General features: G+C 33.7%; 2 protein-coding genes across 2 annotated transcripts; both read right to left on the bottom strand.

Moving 5' to 3' along the window:
• Positions 1 to 1,271: 1,271 nt before the first annotated feature.
• On the bottom strand, positions 1,272 to 4,438 carry HHP1 (heptahelical transmembrane protein1). The gene is made up of 4 exons (XM_022279847.2): positions 4,045 to 4,438; positions 3,849 to 3,941; positions 3,040 to 3,097; positions 1,272 to 2,092 (listed from the first exon to the last, which is right to left on the bottom strand). Exons 1-4 carry the CDS (start codon positions 4,320 to 4,322, stop codon positions 1,376 to 1,378), a joined length of 1,146 nt encoding a protein of 381 aa, XP_022135539.2. The 5' UTR covers positions 4,323 to 4,438; the 3' UTR covers positions 1,272 to 1,375.
• A 3,497-nt stretch (positions 4,439 to 7,935) lies between these two features.
• SPS1F (sucrose phosphate synthase 1F) lies at positions 7,936 to 16,179 on the bottom strand. Its single transcript, XM_022278933.2, has 13 exons — positions 15,655 to 16,179; positions 15,456 to 15,545; positions 14,762 to 15,003; positions 14,341 to 14,404; positions 13,504 to 14,202; positions 12,578 to 12,694; positions 12,317 to 12,448; positions 12,041 to 12,217; positions 11,006 to 11,059; positions 10,864 to 10,926; positions 9,813 to 10,754; positions 9,515 to 9,642; positions 7,936 to 8,570 (listed from the first exon to the last, which is right to left on the bottom strand). The coding sequence occupies exons 1-13, from the start codon at positions 15,850 to 15,852 to the stop codon at positions 8,291 to 8,293; spliced, it is 3,186 nt and encodes a 1,061-aa protein (XP_022134625.1). The 5' UTR covers positions 15,853 to 16,179; the 3' UTR covers positions 7,936 to 8,290.
• Positions 16,180 to 17,800: the final 1,621 nt, after the last annotated feature.

The following is a 17,800-nucleotide window of genomic DNA, read 5'->3' as shown; positions in this document are numbered from 1 at the left end:
AAAAGTAAAAAACAAAAAAACGAATATTTTGAAAATATATGAACTGAAGTGAGTCAAAATCGAAATAGATAGATCAAAAAATAATATGTGAAAAAAGAAAAGAAAAAGAGTTATGGGCTTTTGGAAAGAAAAGTGAATTTTATGGGCTGATTGTAGCGACTTGTGGTTGTCACATGGAAAATGTGGACCGACGATGACATGACAAGCCAGCCAGTTCTTGAAGTAAGTACGGGCTAGGGTTTATGTACTAAAGGAGATGGAGAACCACAAAGTTCTAACTTCTATGAAAATCCTTACATTTTTAGAAACTTAAAAGCCATTTGGAAGTGTTTCTAAATAGGCAATGAATCACTGAATTTAAAAAAATTAAAAAAAAAAAACAAAAGATTGAAGATCGGGTGGTTATAACTCCGAACATTTCATTTTCAATGTACATTAAACTAGTTTAATGCATAAGACATAATTACTAAGATAATTACCTTATGAAAAGTTTCATTACCTTTTTAAAATTTTAAAATGTAAATTACGATTTTGATAATTTCATGTTCAATTGAATGTTGATGGGATTTTTCAAAAATATTACTAAAATAAAATTATTTTAAACATCAAACTACTCTTAAAAAATAAGGTCGTTTCAAATTTTCCACATTTTTTTTATACAATATATATGAGAGTGGAGATTCAAACTCATGACTTTTTTGGTCTTAATAAATGAAATTTTAATTATATTATATATATATATATATATATATATATATATATAAAAACTTTAAAATCATATCAATTAACAACTTCATCCTTTGAAATGCTCCATTTTTTTTTTTTAACTTTAACCATCAAAATCTTTGAGGAAGATGAGATAGAGGGAGAGATCTTGATTTGATGGAGAGGGCAACCGGATTTGAGGGTTAAATTAAAAAAAAAAGATTACTAAAAGGTAATTACTCCGATCCCTCAGTCAATCATCTCACTCCAAATCCCAACTCCGTGCGATCTTTGTGTGATTTTTGTTTAATCGATTCCTAATTACTAAAACAAACAACAAATTAATTGTTGGGAAGGGTTTTTAAATGAATGAAATTAGGAGTGGAGGGCGTAGGTTGGGTGGAAACAATATTTTATGAAGTTAACTCCCAACCTAAATTGAGTTCAATCCTTATTCCTAGAAAAATTGCGAACTCAAATCTCTACCTTCCAGTATACATTAATTATGATCAAAGTAAAATAAAAAAATGGTTTATAAAAAACAAATAATTACAGAAAATAGAAGATTAATAAATAAAATAATTCGCTTTAATTAATCACTTAATTCCCAAATTACAAATAAGGTAAAAAACAATTGGGTTTACAGCATGAGTTTAGTTTGTGTAGGCTTTCATTTCAGAATCGTGAAATTCTCACACCCAAAATTCTGACGCCACTCCAACAAAACAAGAGTGGCGCCGTAATGAGCCAAAGCCCCGAAAACCACCAACACATGAAACAACTGGTGGCTATGTCCGGCCAAATCGAACCGGCCCGGCCGCCACCGCTCCGGCACCCGGCTCACATAAAACCCGGTTCCGGTGAGGTAGAACAGAGCCATAGCCGCCTCATAAGCCAGAGTAATATTCCGCCGCGGATTCCCCCAATTCACGACGGCGGAATGGACCGCCGGAACGATCCCGAACAGGCCCATGGACACGAAGAGCAGCGCTCTGAAGGACCTAAATTTTCCGGTGGAGAGCGACGGCGAGAGCAGAGTGACGACGGTGAAGATGCCCATGACGGTGATTCCGGCGAGGTAGACAATTTGCCAGAGGGGATCGCACTGGAAAATGTAGTAGATGGGGGGGAAGAAGGAAGTGATGATCATGACGGTGATACCGATGTAATCAATTCTGAGCAGAAGGAGATTTAGAGGATGAGAGTGGCAAGAAAAGAGGTGGCACATGCTGCTGGAGAGAAGGCAGAACATTGAGCCGCTCAAGAACACGAAGAACGGCCACCGCTCTGTGCTCAATTCCTCCGCTAATAAACTAATTTTGCCGCCGCCGCCGCCTTCGAATGTACGGACGCCTCCGGCTAATTCAATCAGTTCTGGTGCCGTGCTCTGCATACGCCACCACACATTTATTAATATTTTGTAAAAAAATATGTTTTTTGGTTCAACAAAAGATTGAATAAAGTCTTTAACCATTTTTTAAAATTTAATAACACATAACAAATATGGGTGTAGATTACTTTCCACCTTAGTAAAATAAACATTTGTGTTTCAAAGTTTTTAGAATGTAACAATTTGATCATCGACTTTGGTATCTTGTTATTCCTCTGGCTTGCTCGAGAGTATTAATTTTATGTATAAAGTTGTACTCATTTGATATGATGAGAAGGAAAGGAACCAATAATATCGTTTACAAATCACTCACTTTAACAGTATTTAGGTGGAATATTTTCATATTAGGAGTAAAAATGCAATAGCCTTGATTTATTTTAGTCATTATACTTTGAAAATGTTTCTTTTGATCATTCACCTTTAAAAACGGTTCATTTTAGTTCCACTTTACAAAATTTTAACACAAATTTTACACCTAACGGAAACTCTATAGTGTAAAATAATGTTTACATTTTAAGAAATATATTGATTGTAGTGTCATATTGAAATTATGATAGAAGAAATGAGATTAAGAATAAAATTAAGAGACTAAAATGATCGATTCTTAAAAATACATGAACTAAAATGAATATTTTGAAAGTACATGGACTAACCAAAGATGCAAGTACACTGAGGAAACTGGTATCCTAACCTTCATATTTCAATTGTCTACCCGAACTACTTGGATTATTCTTTACATTAGTTAAAAAGAAATCCAATAATTATTGAAACTTATTCGATGAATAGGGTCGAATGTATTGTTGAATACTCCTGCCATTTATGTAATTGTAGTATTGAATTTGCCATATTATTATTTCTGTAAATTAATATATAAAGAAGAGTTATGAGATGACTAAACTTTCTCCTTTTTATTTTATTCAATGGAAAGATTATAAAAAACTTACTCCAATAAAATCTCTGGAAGCATAGGAAATGTTTGTATAGAGAGATGTGAGCATAGACCTGCAGAAATATAGGTGATTCATTTCATTAGATTAAAGACAGAGGCCTAATTTAATGAAAATTTATAAGCTTTTTTGATTTTAAATTTTTCAAACGATGAAATAAATTGCGTGATATTTGGCACTAATGAGGTTTCTATGTAAAAATTCCGTTGGTCAAGAACAAAGAAATCGGTTAAAAGGGCAAAACTGTTTTCTAGAAATGCAAGAAAAACAAATATTTCAATTTCTGGTGTATTTTGCTTAAAAAAAAAAGTGCAAGAAAAAGAAAGAGTTCAAATTTCTTGTTTATTTATAATTTTGGATTTTATTTTTCAGTATTCAAAGTTCGCATAAAAACCTATTTTCATTTCTTAATTAAGACGTAGATGTAACAATTTTGTGAGTTAACTACTTCAGATTTTATTCAATGCAATATAAATCAAATACATTATTTTTATGCAAAAAATTAGACAAAAATCAGAAGGTAATAAGAACTTTCAATTTAAACTAATTTTACTTTGCAGTTGGGTTTTGGCTTGGGTGTGACAAACTACAATGCGAATCAAAATGGATAGTTCATTCTGTTTCATCAGAATTAATTAATTACTACCACTGATCAAACTAATTATCAGCGAATTACGAAAACCAAAAGAAAAAGGTAAAAGTTAGAATGAAGAAATCGAAAGAGGAAACAGTTCAATCCGTTTTTTGCAAAACTAAAATCGCGTTTTCTAAATATGAACGGTAGAAGAAAGTTTCAAGTACTGAACCTGGAAAAGAACCCGAACAGATCCGCCACTCGAGGCACTTCCATAAGATTCGCCATACACAATCCCAAGAACAGAACAAATCCGATCAAATGCCTGAAAATCAAAATCAAATTCCGCAAAGTTAAAAACCAGAACAACACCAAATTGAAATTGAGAAGAAAAAACGAAGTTTAATCAACGAGTTAGAAGCCCTTACGTCCAGACATTTAGGGTTTCGTTGTGCCATTGGAAGACGCTGAGAAGAGCTCGCTTGAGAGGCCAATTGGCTCTGTAATAATCGAGAATGAACTCGTTGTCTTTCATGTACTCAGGCAACTCCTTGAAAGAAACCAATCGATAAGAAGAATCGCTTCTGCTCCGGCCGTCGCGATTTTGGTTCTCTCCTTCTTCCGGCTTGCGGTTGTGTTGTTTTTCCGCCATTTTTGATTTCCTCCGAACAGATCCTCTTGCGCAGAAGTTCGAAGCTCCTCCCATGCGATTTCGATGGTCACGACACACCACACAACTTTATATATAGGAGAAGATTTTACTTTACTTGTAGCCTTCTTATTTATTTTTCTTAAAGCATTATATTATTAATTGTTTTTTTAAAAAAGTTTTCTTTTAAGAATAAATATTGAAAAATTTCCTCTCTGTATCTTGCTTTCTACATGCGTTATTTAATGCGGTTTGTGTGATACACAACTACACCAACTACTTCATTTAATCTCTCTCTCTCTCCATGCAGGTGCAGCTAACTTTAATTAATCTCTTAATATATATATATATATATATATATATATAATTTTTTTATGGGTTTGAATATTATTTCTGTTCCTATTTCTAAAATTTTAATATATGATAAGAATCACTTTAACAAAATTTAGCAAATGAAGTATCATGCTAAAATTTTAATCGACATAGAAATTGAAAATGAAAGAACCAAAACTATATAGATGAAAATGAGTGTTCGAAAATATAGAGATTAAATGTTGAAAAGTACTTAAATCACCTTCAAATAAGAATTTTGGACTAATGAATCAATGCTCTACTGCCTTGTTTTGGTCGAAAGAGAGGATATCTGGATTTGGGAGAGAACAAGGTGGTCCATGGATCGCCCAGATCTACCCAAATTGACATTTTAAAAATATAGAGATAAAAAAGTACATGTACGAGAAGATTATTTAAATTCTTTTGATTTGATTTAATTTCATTATTGCTGTAGTAATTATTTTTGGTATTGGGAAGAGGGGAGTTGGCTGCTGCAAATATTGGGCCACCTAGCTATCGCACATAGCAACTTTAGTTTGGTCACTGACCCTCGTAAGTCGTAACAATGCAATTATTGCAATTAATTATCTAAAAATAAATTATTACAATTAACTCAATATATGTTTCAATAAAATTAAATGTTGATGTCTATGAAAATGTCGGAGAAGTTATAAAAATAGTTAAATTAACAAATAATTGTTTAACTATTTATAAATAAGTTAAAAATGATTAATATTAATTGATATTTTTTATATTTTATCAATTTAATGTCAATTTATCCCTCATGTCGATATTGAATCCAAAGATATATATACATGTCGACGGATATTTAATACTATGACTTACTCTAGAGTATTGATTAACATGAAAAGATAACAGTGAAGATTATTGTTGATAAACAAAAATCATTTTTAAATGTAACTGAAAGAAGAGGTCATGGAAATAGAACCTTAGTTTTTTAGAACCAATTTTTGTTTGTAATCACAAGGGAAAAAGATTAATTAAACAAACAATACAATTGTAAACGTTCTGTTTCTTACTCTCTCTGCCCATCCGATATATGTATATATGTGTGTGTATATATATATATTTCTCAATGTTAAATATTTGTAAATATTTTAATCAATTTTGCTTTACTTTTTAATATGGTATGTCGGTTTTTTCATTAATAATAATATGACAAAAGTGTGTGGACTCCAAATGACAAAATTTTCAATCATTTTATACTAGTACATGTGAGTTTTCTTGTGCATGTTTTTTTTAAAAAAATGTATATACATATAGTACATATGAGTTAATTGCATTATTTATAACACCAAGCCTGCAACTTCGAACATTGAAGATGAAATATGTTTTCCTTCGCACAAATTTTATCAAACCAAGTCAAATAATTCAATGGTAATTGACATATGTCTCCAACAAAGAGGTTGTAAATTCGATCGCATACCTTCATATGTTATACTAAAATATATATATATATAAAATCAAAATTACATATATGAACTGGCGGACAACTGTGAATTGACCTAAATATCATTGAAGTAAGTGAAAAGAGTAAAAACGAATGAATTCAAAACTTATGGTAGGCACTCCGTCTAAAATACTAAAATCTTAGAGTTTCTTAATAACTAAATCGTGATCATCAAAACTATTGTAATTTCTCCTCTTGCCTTGGTTTTTTGAAAAAACAAAATCAAGGCCCTTGCTAATACGATTTAGGTTAAATAAATGCCCTTGAATTTTAAGGCATGTTCCAAAAATATCTCTAAAACTTTCAAAACTTTCATTTTTATCCCTTAAAATTTAAACTAGTTTCACAAACCTACCATTTCGTCAACTAGTTTCATAATATGTGGGGATGAGGTTTCGAACTCATGATCTCTTGATCATAGATATATGTCAATTATCGCTGAGCTATACTCGGTTTGGCAATGTGATTAAAATCCCTTAACCTTTATTTTTCCAAATAATCGTCACATATTAGTTTTGCCTTCATCTTAATGGAGAATTTAATGAAGTTGTTTTAAAAATAATTTTAAAGGTTAAAAGATCAGAATGAAACTTTTGAAACGATAAAAGCAAAGAGTATAATTGAAACTTGCCACCTATATTACCACATGTACTTACTATTTTACAAATCATCGTAAAAGTTGAAGTAAGAGTAAATTTAGAATCCGTTCAAAATTCAAAGGTAAAAATGAAAATTTTGAAAGTTTGAGGATAATACTGTAATATACATTTTTGTAAAATTTATTGAAGGGAAAATGAACAGAAGGCAATGGAATTCAAGAGAATTCAATTTGTATGATAGGGTAGTTGAACACTGAAAAGGAAAATATTCAGGTTATTCAAATTTGAAACTCAAGAGATTTTCCCAACTATTTTTGTTTGGTAGCGTTTAGGAAAGACAAATATGGCAGACTCCCAACTCCCATCTATTTGATCATTGACTCGAAGGAGGAGGACAGGTGGCCGACCATAAGAGGCCAATTAATTATAGGATTATTTTAATGTCTGTTTTATCCTCAAGACACTTCAAAACCTAACCTCAATATTTTCGTATTTTTTAGCCTAAAAAGATGAGAACAGTCAAATGGATCAAAACTGCACTTTATTTACTTTTTGCTTCAAAATTTGAGTGTCATCTCAGCAAGTAAGTTCATCCCAAAAGAGAGGGGGAGGGGATTGGATGATTGAGAAAGAAAGAGAAATCTAGAAAGGACAAATTTAAATTCAAGTAGAGTAGGTGAAAAATAAATCGATTATTTCAAAAGTTTTAATACTACACTTAACCTTTACCTTTTATAAAGGTTTAAAAAATACTCTCAATAATCGTCTATTGATATTTTGAATGGAAAGTTAACCTGGTATAATTTGAAAAAATCCGATAAAATAATAAACTATAACAAATTTGACCTTTTTGTTCCAAATTCTATCATGTCAATTTTACTCAAAAGGTGTTTTTGAAACTTTTATGAGAAGTTTGAAGATAGTCTTGAAACTTTGAAAAGAACATCAATATTTTTTAAACAAATGACAAAGTTAAAAGGAGGATTTTTTATTTTATCTTAGCTAAAATTTTAATACTCTCTTAAACACCTACTCCTACCATTAATATTTGTTTTCCCGTAAAGACCAATCTTGTCCTTGCCACCATTAAATGTTTGAGTATTTAGTTATAGATGTAAAAATAAAAACCCTTTTCGAAAAATTAAAAAAATAATGAATTGTCAATCTTTCAATGATACGGTTAACCCAATATTTTTGTTATTTATTTCATAGATTGAACATTATTCATTGAAAATAAACGAAAATGACACCAAAAAGTCTACATCTATGAAGGAACGTACCATAAATTTACCCAGTAAAGAGAGTTTCATTCATTTTTACAGTATCAAGTTGCGAATATTCTCTGGGGCATTGGCCAGCTACCATGAAAACAGAGTAAGCTAGAAGACACAAATGACAAAAATACACAAAACCTGCACACAACTGAGATTCAGCTTTGTTTTTCTTTTAATCCAAAAAAAAGGTGGCCAAGTGTTATTTCACCAATTTCTTTTCTTCTTATTCTCCTTTTTTTTTCCCCACTTTTTCATTTTTGGTAATGGCCATTGGCCAACATGTCAAGAAGACAATGAGAAAAAACGTACCAGGAAGATCTTAGTTGAAACCATTTGAAAGAATTCTTTCTAGCCCTTGAGAAGTCCAAGGGTCCCCAAGGAAGTTCTAATTTCAGCACTGGTGGCCTCTTCAGAAGCGTGTGCAATTGTTGGAGAATCAACTGGAACAACGTCTGAAAGAGGGTAGCTTCTGTTGGAATGGAGCTGGTTGACAGCGCCGCTACAAACGCCCTTCAGAACCACACTTCTATGGAGTCCACCAAGCAACCCTTCATAATCTGTGTCCCCACTCTCTCCGACAAACACAACCATTTTCGACAGCTCCGTGCCCCATCGAACATAAAGATACCTGGTCATCACATGGTAAGATAAGGCCCTCAAAAATCAATATGAAAGAAAAGGTAGCTGTTGTTTCATGGCTTTTAAGTTCCTAGAGATTTAAATTATTGCTCTTTTCCAGCAGCATACTCATTGATTGTAAGATTCAAGGTACAATGGTTAAGATGTCGAGGAAAAAATATCATAAAAGTAATCTTCGGTCTCAAGATGTTGCCACCCGAGACTGTCAAAAAACTGGGGGTGGAGCGATATTTACATCATAACTTGCATATAAATTAAGAGGTAATTGCTCGTTTCCTATTTTTTTTCCCCTCATGAATTTGACCCTGGCCAAAATTGGTAGACAAGATCTTATCAGACAACTCAACATAAACCATCATCTTTTGAACCAGTCAAATAGTTATTAAGTCTCTTTTATAAATCAAACTGCCTCGTCAGAATCCAGTTAATCAGCATTTATACTTGACAGTTTAAATATCAAATCATAATTCCAAGAAATAGACAACTCAGAGAGCTATTTGACAGCTTGTTGAGTATTTCAGTGTTTGACAATTATTTTTAAGAATTGTCAATGTTATATAAAATATTGAAGTTATCGTACACTATTAACATACAGATAAGTTTAAAAAAAAGAATAATTCCAATTATATTTCAAAAAAATCGGTAACTCGTGAACAAAAAAAATTAAAACTAGAGAAACAAGAATAAATCACTTCTAAAGATAAGTTTACAATATATTTTCACTAAATTTTCTTTATCTCAAAAAAGCAAATAATTTTAAAAAATAACTTCCAACAGCTCCTTGGTGCCTAAGAATTTTATTTTCTCACAGGATTACCTCATGCCACGATTTTCCAACATCCATGGTTATATAGTTCAAGATAAAAAAAACCAGAATATTGAGTGAGATTTAGTAAGAAAATATACAAGAGCATGCAACATAAGTAATAGTACCTGAGGGCCTGGGAACGAGATGCCAGTACTGGAATTACATTCAGTCTGGTACCATTCTGACAATAAACAACATGACAACGCAGTGCTTGAATTCTCAGCGATTTTCTGAGTTCCTTAACTGCTGGAATCTGCATAAGATAGGAATTCTTGAAATATCAACTCCTTGGACATGCAATAAACATATGATGCCTTTACGATGGGAATACATACTCCAGTAATATTAAAGAATCACTAACATGATAACCTATTTATATAGTAAAAAACTGATTTACGTCACGACTAGAAGGTTGAAAATTACCACTTCAGGCTTCCGAACATTAAAAGTGTAACAATAATTTGTTGAAAGCTGTTCAGCTGCAGATACAATTTTTTCCTCATTATTACCATTTTTATCAGAAACTGAAGCAGCCCATTTAACTAACGTTTTCCTTAATCCTTCTCCACCCCATCGATATTCAATGTGTGAATGGTAATAGAAGTCAACCACAAAGGGATCGTCTTCTAAATTTGTGGATGAATAGTAAAGATCACTGCCACTATTACAAATGAAAGCATCAAAATCATTTGCACGGTAGCCACCTGAGAGCAGAAATGAATTTACTTCAGATATGGTCAACGATGTAGATAGAATAAACCCTATAGTGCCTTCACTCCTTTCCTTCTCCACTGCCCCAAACAATTTTCTTGTGGTATCAATGAGACCTGAAATACTATCACTATCCACTGCAATGACAAAGAGGTGTTTCCTCCTCCTCAATGCTGGAAACTTGCCAACATTTGCATTTTGATCAGCTTTCTCTGCTACTGCTTTTCGAGTATCCTTCGAGGCACCCTTTGACCAGCTTAATACAGCATTCTCTAATTTATTTGTTCTATCAGCAGTGTTCCCTTCAGACTCAAAAGATCTATCAGTTCCGCTAGCCCCACTCCTCTCTCCATCTAATGACAACTTTAGGTTTAAAGAAATATCTTGTATATCTCTCCAAGAATCACCCGGTGAGCCTGATTCTGAATTATCGTCTTCATCTTCATTTCTTTGCCAATGTGGATACCTCGGTTTGCAACTAGCTATTTTTGATAGATATGTCTTACAATGCTCTGGCCATGAAAATAAGTGAATATTCTTCAAACCATTCTGCCGGCATCTAGCCCAAAGCTGTTTATCTGCAACAAGCTTCAGAAGAGCATCGGCAATAGACTGTTGATCATGTGGATCAACAAGAAGACCGTTCTCAAGCACCTGCACATACATTTTATTGAGTTTAAAATGTGTCTCAAGCATCTTACAGTATTACTGGCATGAGCACCAACACTTCTAAGCAAAATGTCATGATTAAAAGCAGGCATACCCGATGTATATCAACAGGACCTCCATTTTTTGTAGCAACAATAGGTAAACCATGAGCTGCTGCCTATTAAACAGGAGTATAGAAAATGGTTTATAGTAGAAATACTTCCGTAAAGAAAAAGTGAAGAAAGAATAAAAAGCACCTCTATTAGAGTAAGTCCAAATGGTTCAATGAAAGCTGGATTTATAAAAACGCCCTGCAAATCATAATTAAAGATAGCAACTTATAGGATCAGTGTACAAAGCAACAGTAGAACGTCGCAAGAACATCCCAGACATGAAAGAGAACAATGAAAGCCAAGAACGAACAATAGAAGATATCCCAAGAGGCCCAGGACTTTAATGGAGAACTAGCATTACAATAAACCACAGGTAATTGAGAGGATGATGATGCAAATCAAAAAAGATTAGCCATTGGCCTCCACATCAAGTATGTATCATATTTCTCAGTGTATGAGAAAGCCAGTCAATGTTCAGTGTGCAAAATATGTTTCTTAAACCATGCTCTAAAATCCACAGATTTTTTCAAAATACCAAATTGACTAGTCTTGTGGACCTCAAAATGTAGTATGTGCACCAAAGAAACTAGTCTAAAAATAAACCAAGTACAATGGAAGAAACCATGCACATAAAAATTTGATAGACCTCTATTACGAAAATGTATAGCCGTAGGAAGAGGGAAGGGGGCACGGGAGTAATTTTGCTGAATGCTATTAGAGTAGAGGGGACCATCCGTGGGACCCAAAGAATATTATTTAGTTTTGGGTAAGGTTGATATAGAGGAAAAGATAGGATCGGGGGTATTATTTTCTGCGTAATTTCTTGAATTCGCAAAGTGAGTGAGGTAAGGAGAGGCACGGAGCTCCCACAACTCCCTGGGCTATTTACCTGCTGCATAAATAAACTGGATCCTATCACAAATACTACGTTCAATACTAGAAAAAGCTACGAATTGATTCTCACGACCCAAGCCAGGGGAAGGATACCTGGAAGAAAAATATAACTTAAGAATTAGCTAGGTGCAGTGAACGTAGGATATCTCTGGAATGTGTAAAAGAAAGAAACTAAAACTCACTGACCAGCGAGCTGTAAATAATAATTAACGATAATATCTTGAGAATTGCTTATTACTGTAAATAGGTAAAGAGAGATAGTCTTAGTGGACGCAAAAGGAGTACCTTGGTTTTTGCTGCCAGACGATATATGTCAGGAACATCAGCTTGTTTGTGGTGTTTAGGGTATGCCACTTGTCCATACAAATCATATTTGTCAATAAGCTTAAGCACTGAGAGAAGGACAGATGAATTGGTACTCGACATTTCATCAATTCCTTCTCTATTGCCCATAATTAACGTCTGCAATGTATGAAGAAAAGTCACGGATAATTAACATGGCAGCAAACAGCATCAAGAAGATTGCCTGATCAATTATAGTCCTTGAAGGATTCCACGTACAAGGTTTGCAAGCTCCCTAAGTGGGCGACACTCTCCAAATGCTTTGACCAAAGTTGTGATGTTCTTCTTTGGATCTGGTCTAGCAAGGGCAAGTATCATAGGTTTGCGAGGATTGGTGAAGAAACGCATTATCTGCAAATAGAATAATAGGGTCGATACTATTAAAAAACTGGGGCTCATTGTATGGAAGAGGAAATCTTCAAACAACTAACTGCGCATGTCCTTGATAACTTAAACTACATGCATAATAGAAAACGTAACCTCAAACCAGATAGGTGGATCTGGTGAAGCAGGGTGATCCTCGTTTCCTTCTGTTTCAACGTCCATATCACCATCATGAGGAACAATATGATGGAACTCCATTCCAGGGGGGATTATCTGCATAGAGGAAAGGAAATTTCTGATATATCATATGAAATAAAAGTTTTCAAGGGCCCAACAAACATGGGAGAAGAAAGTAATGAAACGAACTTTTAAGAAATACGATAAATTAAAATGGAAGATGCAACTAGATCATAATGTCACATTCGTTAAGCCATGCTCTACCTACTAAATAAAGTTTTCCACTCCTCCTCAGAGATAAGTTTGTGAACATACAATAAAAAAGAGTCAACTATACTGTCCCTATTCCTGTTCAAACGCCAGGATTTTCCACATGGCAGTCAAAGCTGGTTAAAAATGAAAAAAAGATTATTAAAGAGATGAAAATGAAGAATGTCCACAGGTATAGCAACAACTGAAAATGAACGATGTCAACAGGAATAGCGGCAACTATAATATGACTATGGGGCACATTATTTTATTTCTTCCAGTTTATGTTCCCCCAATATTAGACCATGTGAAGCAGTCACCAAACAAAGTAAGCCTGCACATCAGGCACGCTGTCGGACAACACTACATCAGACCATACAATAAAATTTACATATAATTAGATAGAATACTTATAATGCATGTATCTCTGAAGTAAAAACTCAGAAATTTGTTTGATGAGAAAGGACTACAACTTACCAATATGACTGAGAATCAAATTCAATCAATATCAAATAAAGAATGGTAAACACTCTATGAACATGAAGATATCATCATTTCGTTAATCTCATCAAACATTAAACATGTCTGAAAGTCACAGACATTACATAGATGCATAAAACACAACATATAAGCATGCACACATTTAGATAACTTACCGCCATTCGAGGCATGAACCTGCCATAACAACTCACATTACGTTTGATCCTAGCACGCAATTTACGTTCCAGGATCGGATCAAACCCATCATACAATCGCCATTGCTCTTCAATTTCCTGTCCAGTGCTAGTTATTATTATTTCAGAGGCATCAAGAGCTAATTCTTCAGCTTCTATCCGGCGCATTATTTTGTATGTTGTATTTATCTCATCCTTTGACAATCGACCCTGTTTTAATAATTGCTCCAATTTATCCCGACCTAATGAGTGGCCAGTAAAAAGCATTGGAACATTCAAAGCACCAGAGAGCAGTGCAGCAGAATCCCCTGCATCAGCATAATGCCCATGGATTGCAACTGGCCAGACTGGATGTCCCCCACCACTCTGCTCACCAAGAACTTTAGACATCTGGATGACATGGCTAAGTGCACCGTCAACAAATTCTGGGATGTGAGGCCAAAGAAGTTCTTTAGGAACATATTTATCTCTTGGACCAAAAGGTATACGAATAATATAGGCACCACTGCTCTCGCCCATCTCGCCTATCAAGCCTTCTGAATTACTTGGAGTCAGCATTTCTGTAGGTTCTGCATAGCTCCAATCTACGTCTGGGGCTGATACTTGTCTTGTAAGTAAATCTACCCGATACACTCCAGGCATAGATCCCAAGGCCCTAGCAAGCTCCACCACATACTTAACCTTAATAAAATGAAAAAGTGAAGATTAATCAGTTATGCAATTCAATACTTTAACTATAAACCAGAAAATGTAATCGACTTAGAAAATGAAGTATTATAAAAGTCAAATTTATAGAGACAAAGTGAAAACTAATATTACCTGACCACCAGTATCAGAATCACGGCCAAGCTCCATGTTATCCCCCCTTATCAGACCATGAAGGCTGCACAACATCGATCACCAAAGGTAATGAAAAATATATAAAATCAGAGCATCACTGAAGATCCGATCAATAACCAGAAGGATGGCTTTAATAGTCATGCAAAATTTAAAGAAATTAAATGACTAGAAAAGGAATTTTCCCTTGCCAGCAAAAAAAATGGCCATAAAAATCTCTAAGAGCTGCTCTTCAGGGGTAGCTATCGTGCTTAGAGGAAGGATACTACATTCACCTTTGCTTCACTAACAGTACATTTCATAAAAAAGTGAATATACACGACATTGAATGTTTGCATTGACAAATAATTGTTTCGAAAACAAATTGTATTTAGAAGAAATAAAAGTACAGTTTTGTTCTTGCCTTATTAGTACAATATATAGTTTTTTCCCCTTTTGTTGACTAGCCCACACCTCCATTTGATCAACAGAACTGATTCTCGGCAAACGTGTTTTGATGTTATCTCCATGAACCGACATATCACCGACTATATCTCCCTTCTCTCCCTCTGATAAATCTTCAGACATATCAGCTGTTGCTTCTCTTCGCCCTTTCTCCCGTTCAAGACGACGTTTAGCCATCCTCTGGGCTTCCTCTCCTTCAAGCTATAAACAGAGATTCCATAACTACAAGTTTTGTGCATATTATGTTTTCCAATTTAACCATCACCATAACAGAAAAGTTCGCATTGATATAATTCAAATTCAAAAAATTACAAATATGCATTCGTGATGATCCTTCTAATAGTTAATTGTTAATGTGTAAAAAACAGCAAGTTTTATCGATTTTATTGTAGCCAGCCAGCTTTCGCCAAATATTATCTTAAAACACTAGGATAATGGTGGACAGGACATAATCCCATCTTCACACAGGAAACAACGAATGAACTAGAGAATGCTACCAAAAAGTAGGCAACAAATCATAGAGGGAGACTGAAGAGAGGGCGAGATTTATACATAATCTTTTCTACTAAACAATCCAGTAATTCCACAGGTAAGCTATGTCGCATGCGAACTATCCACTTAAATCTGCGATTAGTTAAGTACAAAATATGAACCTGCTTCTTCTGACGAGCTAAATTCCAAATCCTCCAGCACATATTCTCCAATCTAGTGTTCCTCTCCTGGGGACTTCGGGTGGCTGCAGCCTTGAACGCGCAAACATGACAACAACAACAACCATAACAACAAATTCAAGATCATGGAAAGTAACACCATAGTTTGATAAATCAGGCATGGAAATGAGTAAATGATTACCTTAACCCATGAGCGGTATAGATCGCTCTCATCGAAGCCAGTGATGACCTCCTCAACGAAATACCGAGTGGGACTGAAGTGTCCTCTCTCTCGGAGAAGCAACGACGACGATTCCTTTCGAGACTTAGCTTCATCAATACCAGGCCCAACGTCCAGAATTGCTTCCAAATAGCTATTAATCCAATCATTCCCAGCCATTGTGCTTGAAACCTCGGTTCTTGTCTCTCTCCCTCCTCCCTCAGAGAGAGTTTCACTCTCAGAAAAATGCGAGAAGGCAGGAAGATGAAGGCGATTATATGCGCGGAACTGTGTAAAATCTGTGCCTCAGAAGTTCAAAATTGGTAAATCTTGTCAATCGAGACTAAAAAAGATGATGAGATTCGGAACTGGCTGTCGTTTTCTTCCACAGGGAGCGCGCTAAAAGCTCAGACCCCTGTAATCGCTCTGCATTTCACCATTAATACTCCCCTTTCCCGTGAAAGTCTACATGAATCTCAAGAATTCATTACGAGAAATTTCGGTAACTGCACATCAAAAGCCTGATCTAGAATTATCAACATTCATCCAACGGCCACGAAAATATAAGCAAAATATGTAAATTCACAAGAATTTCAAATAAATCAATTTTAAGAGATCTTACATAGTTACATTACATGTCGCTATATTTATTCCTTTAATTCTATTTCTATTGCTGCTTTCCCAAATATAATTTTTAATAGTGCATTTCTCAAATATGAAATTTTAAAAAATATCCTTCTCATCAGTATGAATGTAAAATATTACTAAAATAATGTCGTGGGTGCATGTCATAGATTTTTTTCCTTTTCTTTTTTAATAATTAATACTCTTTCTACCCTCCTCTTACTTACCATTGTATTTTGTAATAATTTTTAATTTAAATCATATTTTAACCACTTTCACACTTATTTATCTTTACTCTCAAATTTCTAAATTTTTAGATTAAAACTAATCAAACCAATCTAACCACAGCTCAACTAATTAAAGCACCTGATATGTGAGTTCAATTTCTTACTTCCGACATATTATATTATATTGATTAAAAAATAAAATTAAAATTAATCAACAAGAAAAATAACAAATACATTTTGATAGATATTTATCAGTTATACTCTGACTAGTTAGATTGGCAATAATAGCAAATATATTGACCATGTATAAATCTTTATAAAATATATATGTTTTTAAATTTATTCAGTATAATCATTATGATCGGATTATTACTCTTATAATTATTGGATGTATGGTTAAAATACATTCTTCTAAAATTTTTCTAATGATATAAAATTATCAATCATATTATTCGAATTTTTCTTTTTTCTTTTTCCTTTTGTACAAATTCGAACCCTCGACATTTTAATTAGGGATAACTACCCCAATTAAATGAATAATATTCATGAGCCAATTAAATAATCTAATGTTTGGGAAGTGGTGCTGGTGAGGAGTCTTGTGAATGGGATCTCGTTCCTCCCGTGATGGGAATAATATAAAATATGAAATACTTTAAAAGGATCTCTCTCTCTCTCTTTATTCTATTCTCACTCTCTATACAGATGGCCGAAGGATTTCAAAAGGTCGAATAAAATAAAAATTCGTTACAAATCTATTACTTTAGTATTTCATTTTACTTTTTTTTTAATATTTTTGTAAACATATCAACTCGTCGTTAAATATTAAATACTTAATTGTTTGGTTAATTTGCGATACAAAATTGATGTGATTTGATGGGGATATAGTATCGTCATTTCAAATTTCTATATATGTGTAATCATGTAATACTAACTTTTCATACAATATGCCTTCCGAAAAAAAAAGAACTTTTCACACAATATGACTTTCTTTCTTTCATTTTTTTTCACCGGTTGAGTATACGTTGAAAGTACGAAAGTTATACTTGGATTAGAATAATAAAAAATCTATATGTGAGAGATAGTTTCAATATGAGGTATTCGAGTAAAACTTAAAATGAAATTCTTAAAATAGACAATATCATATAATTATGAAAATATGGAGGATCTGTTATTCCTAACAAGTTGTATCAAAATTCATGCTCTTGACTTAGCTATAGAGGTAAAATTATAGTGTGATTCGTGGTTGAGCTCTATTAGACAGACGGTATGCTCCGAAG

The sequence above is a fragment of the Momordica charantia genome (genome assembly GCF_013281855.1).
Source record: "Momordica charantia cultivar OHB3-1 chromosome 6 unlocalized genomic scaffold, Mcharantia_2.0 BLBB01000006.1, whole genome shotgun sequence".
NCBI classification, from domain to species: Eukaryota; Viridiplantae; Streptophyta; class Magnoliopsida; order Cucurbitales; family Cucurbitaceae; genus Momordica; species Momordica charantia.
Note: the sequence above shows the minus strand (reverse complement) of the source record. Positions and strands in the feature narration are given on the sequence as shown.

Excerpts from the sequence above, each read along its gene's own strand:
- HHP1 (XM_022279847.2), bottom strand. The coding sequence starts at position 4,322 with ATGGGAGGAGCTTCGAACTTCTGCGCAAGAGGATCTGTTCGGAGGAAA. Across the intron at positions 3,942-4,044 it reads GAAACCCTAAATGTCTGGAC|GCATTTGATCGGATTTGTTC; the intron begins GTAAGGGCTTCT and ends TTTGATTTTCAG. Across the intron at positions 3,098-3,848 it reads CTGTTCGGGTTCTTTTCCAG|GTCTATGCTCACATCTCTCT; the intron begins GTTCAGTACTTG and ends ATATTTCTGCAG.
- SPS1F (XM_022278933.2), bottom strand. The coding sequence starts at position 15,852 with ATGGCTGGGAATGATTGGATTAATAGCTATTTGGAAGCAATTCTGGAC. Across the intron at positions 15,546-15,654 it reads TATACCGCTCATGGGTTAAG|GCTGCAGCCACCCGAAGTCC; the intron begins GTAATCATTTAC and ends TGCGCGTTCAAG. Across the intron at positions 12,695-13,503 it reads GGTTCATGCCTCGAATGGCG|ATAATCCCCCCTGGAATGGA; the intron begins GTAAGTTATCTA and ends TCCTCTATGCAG.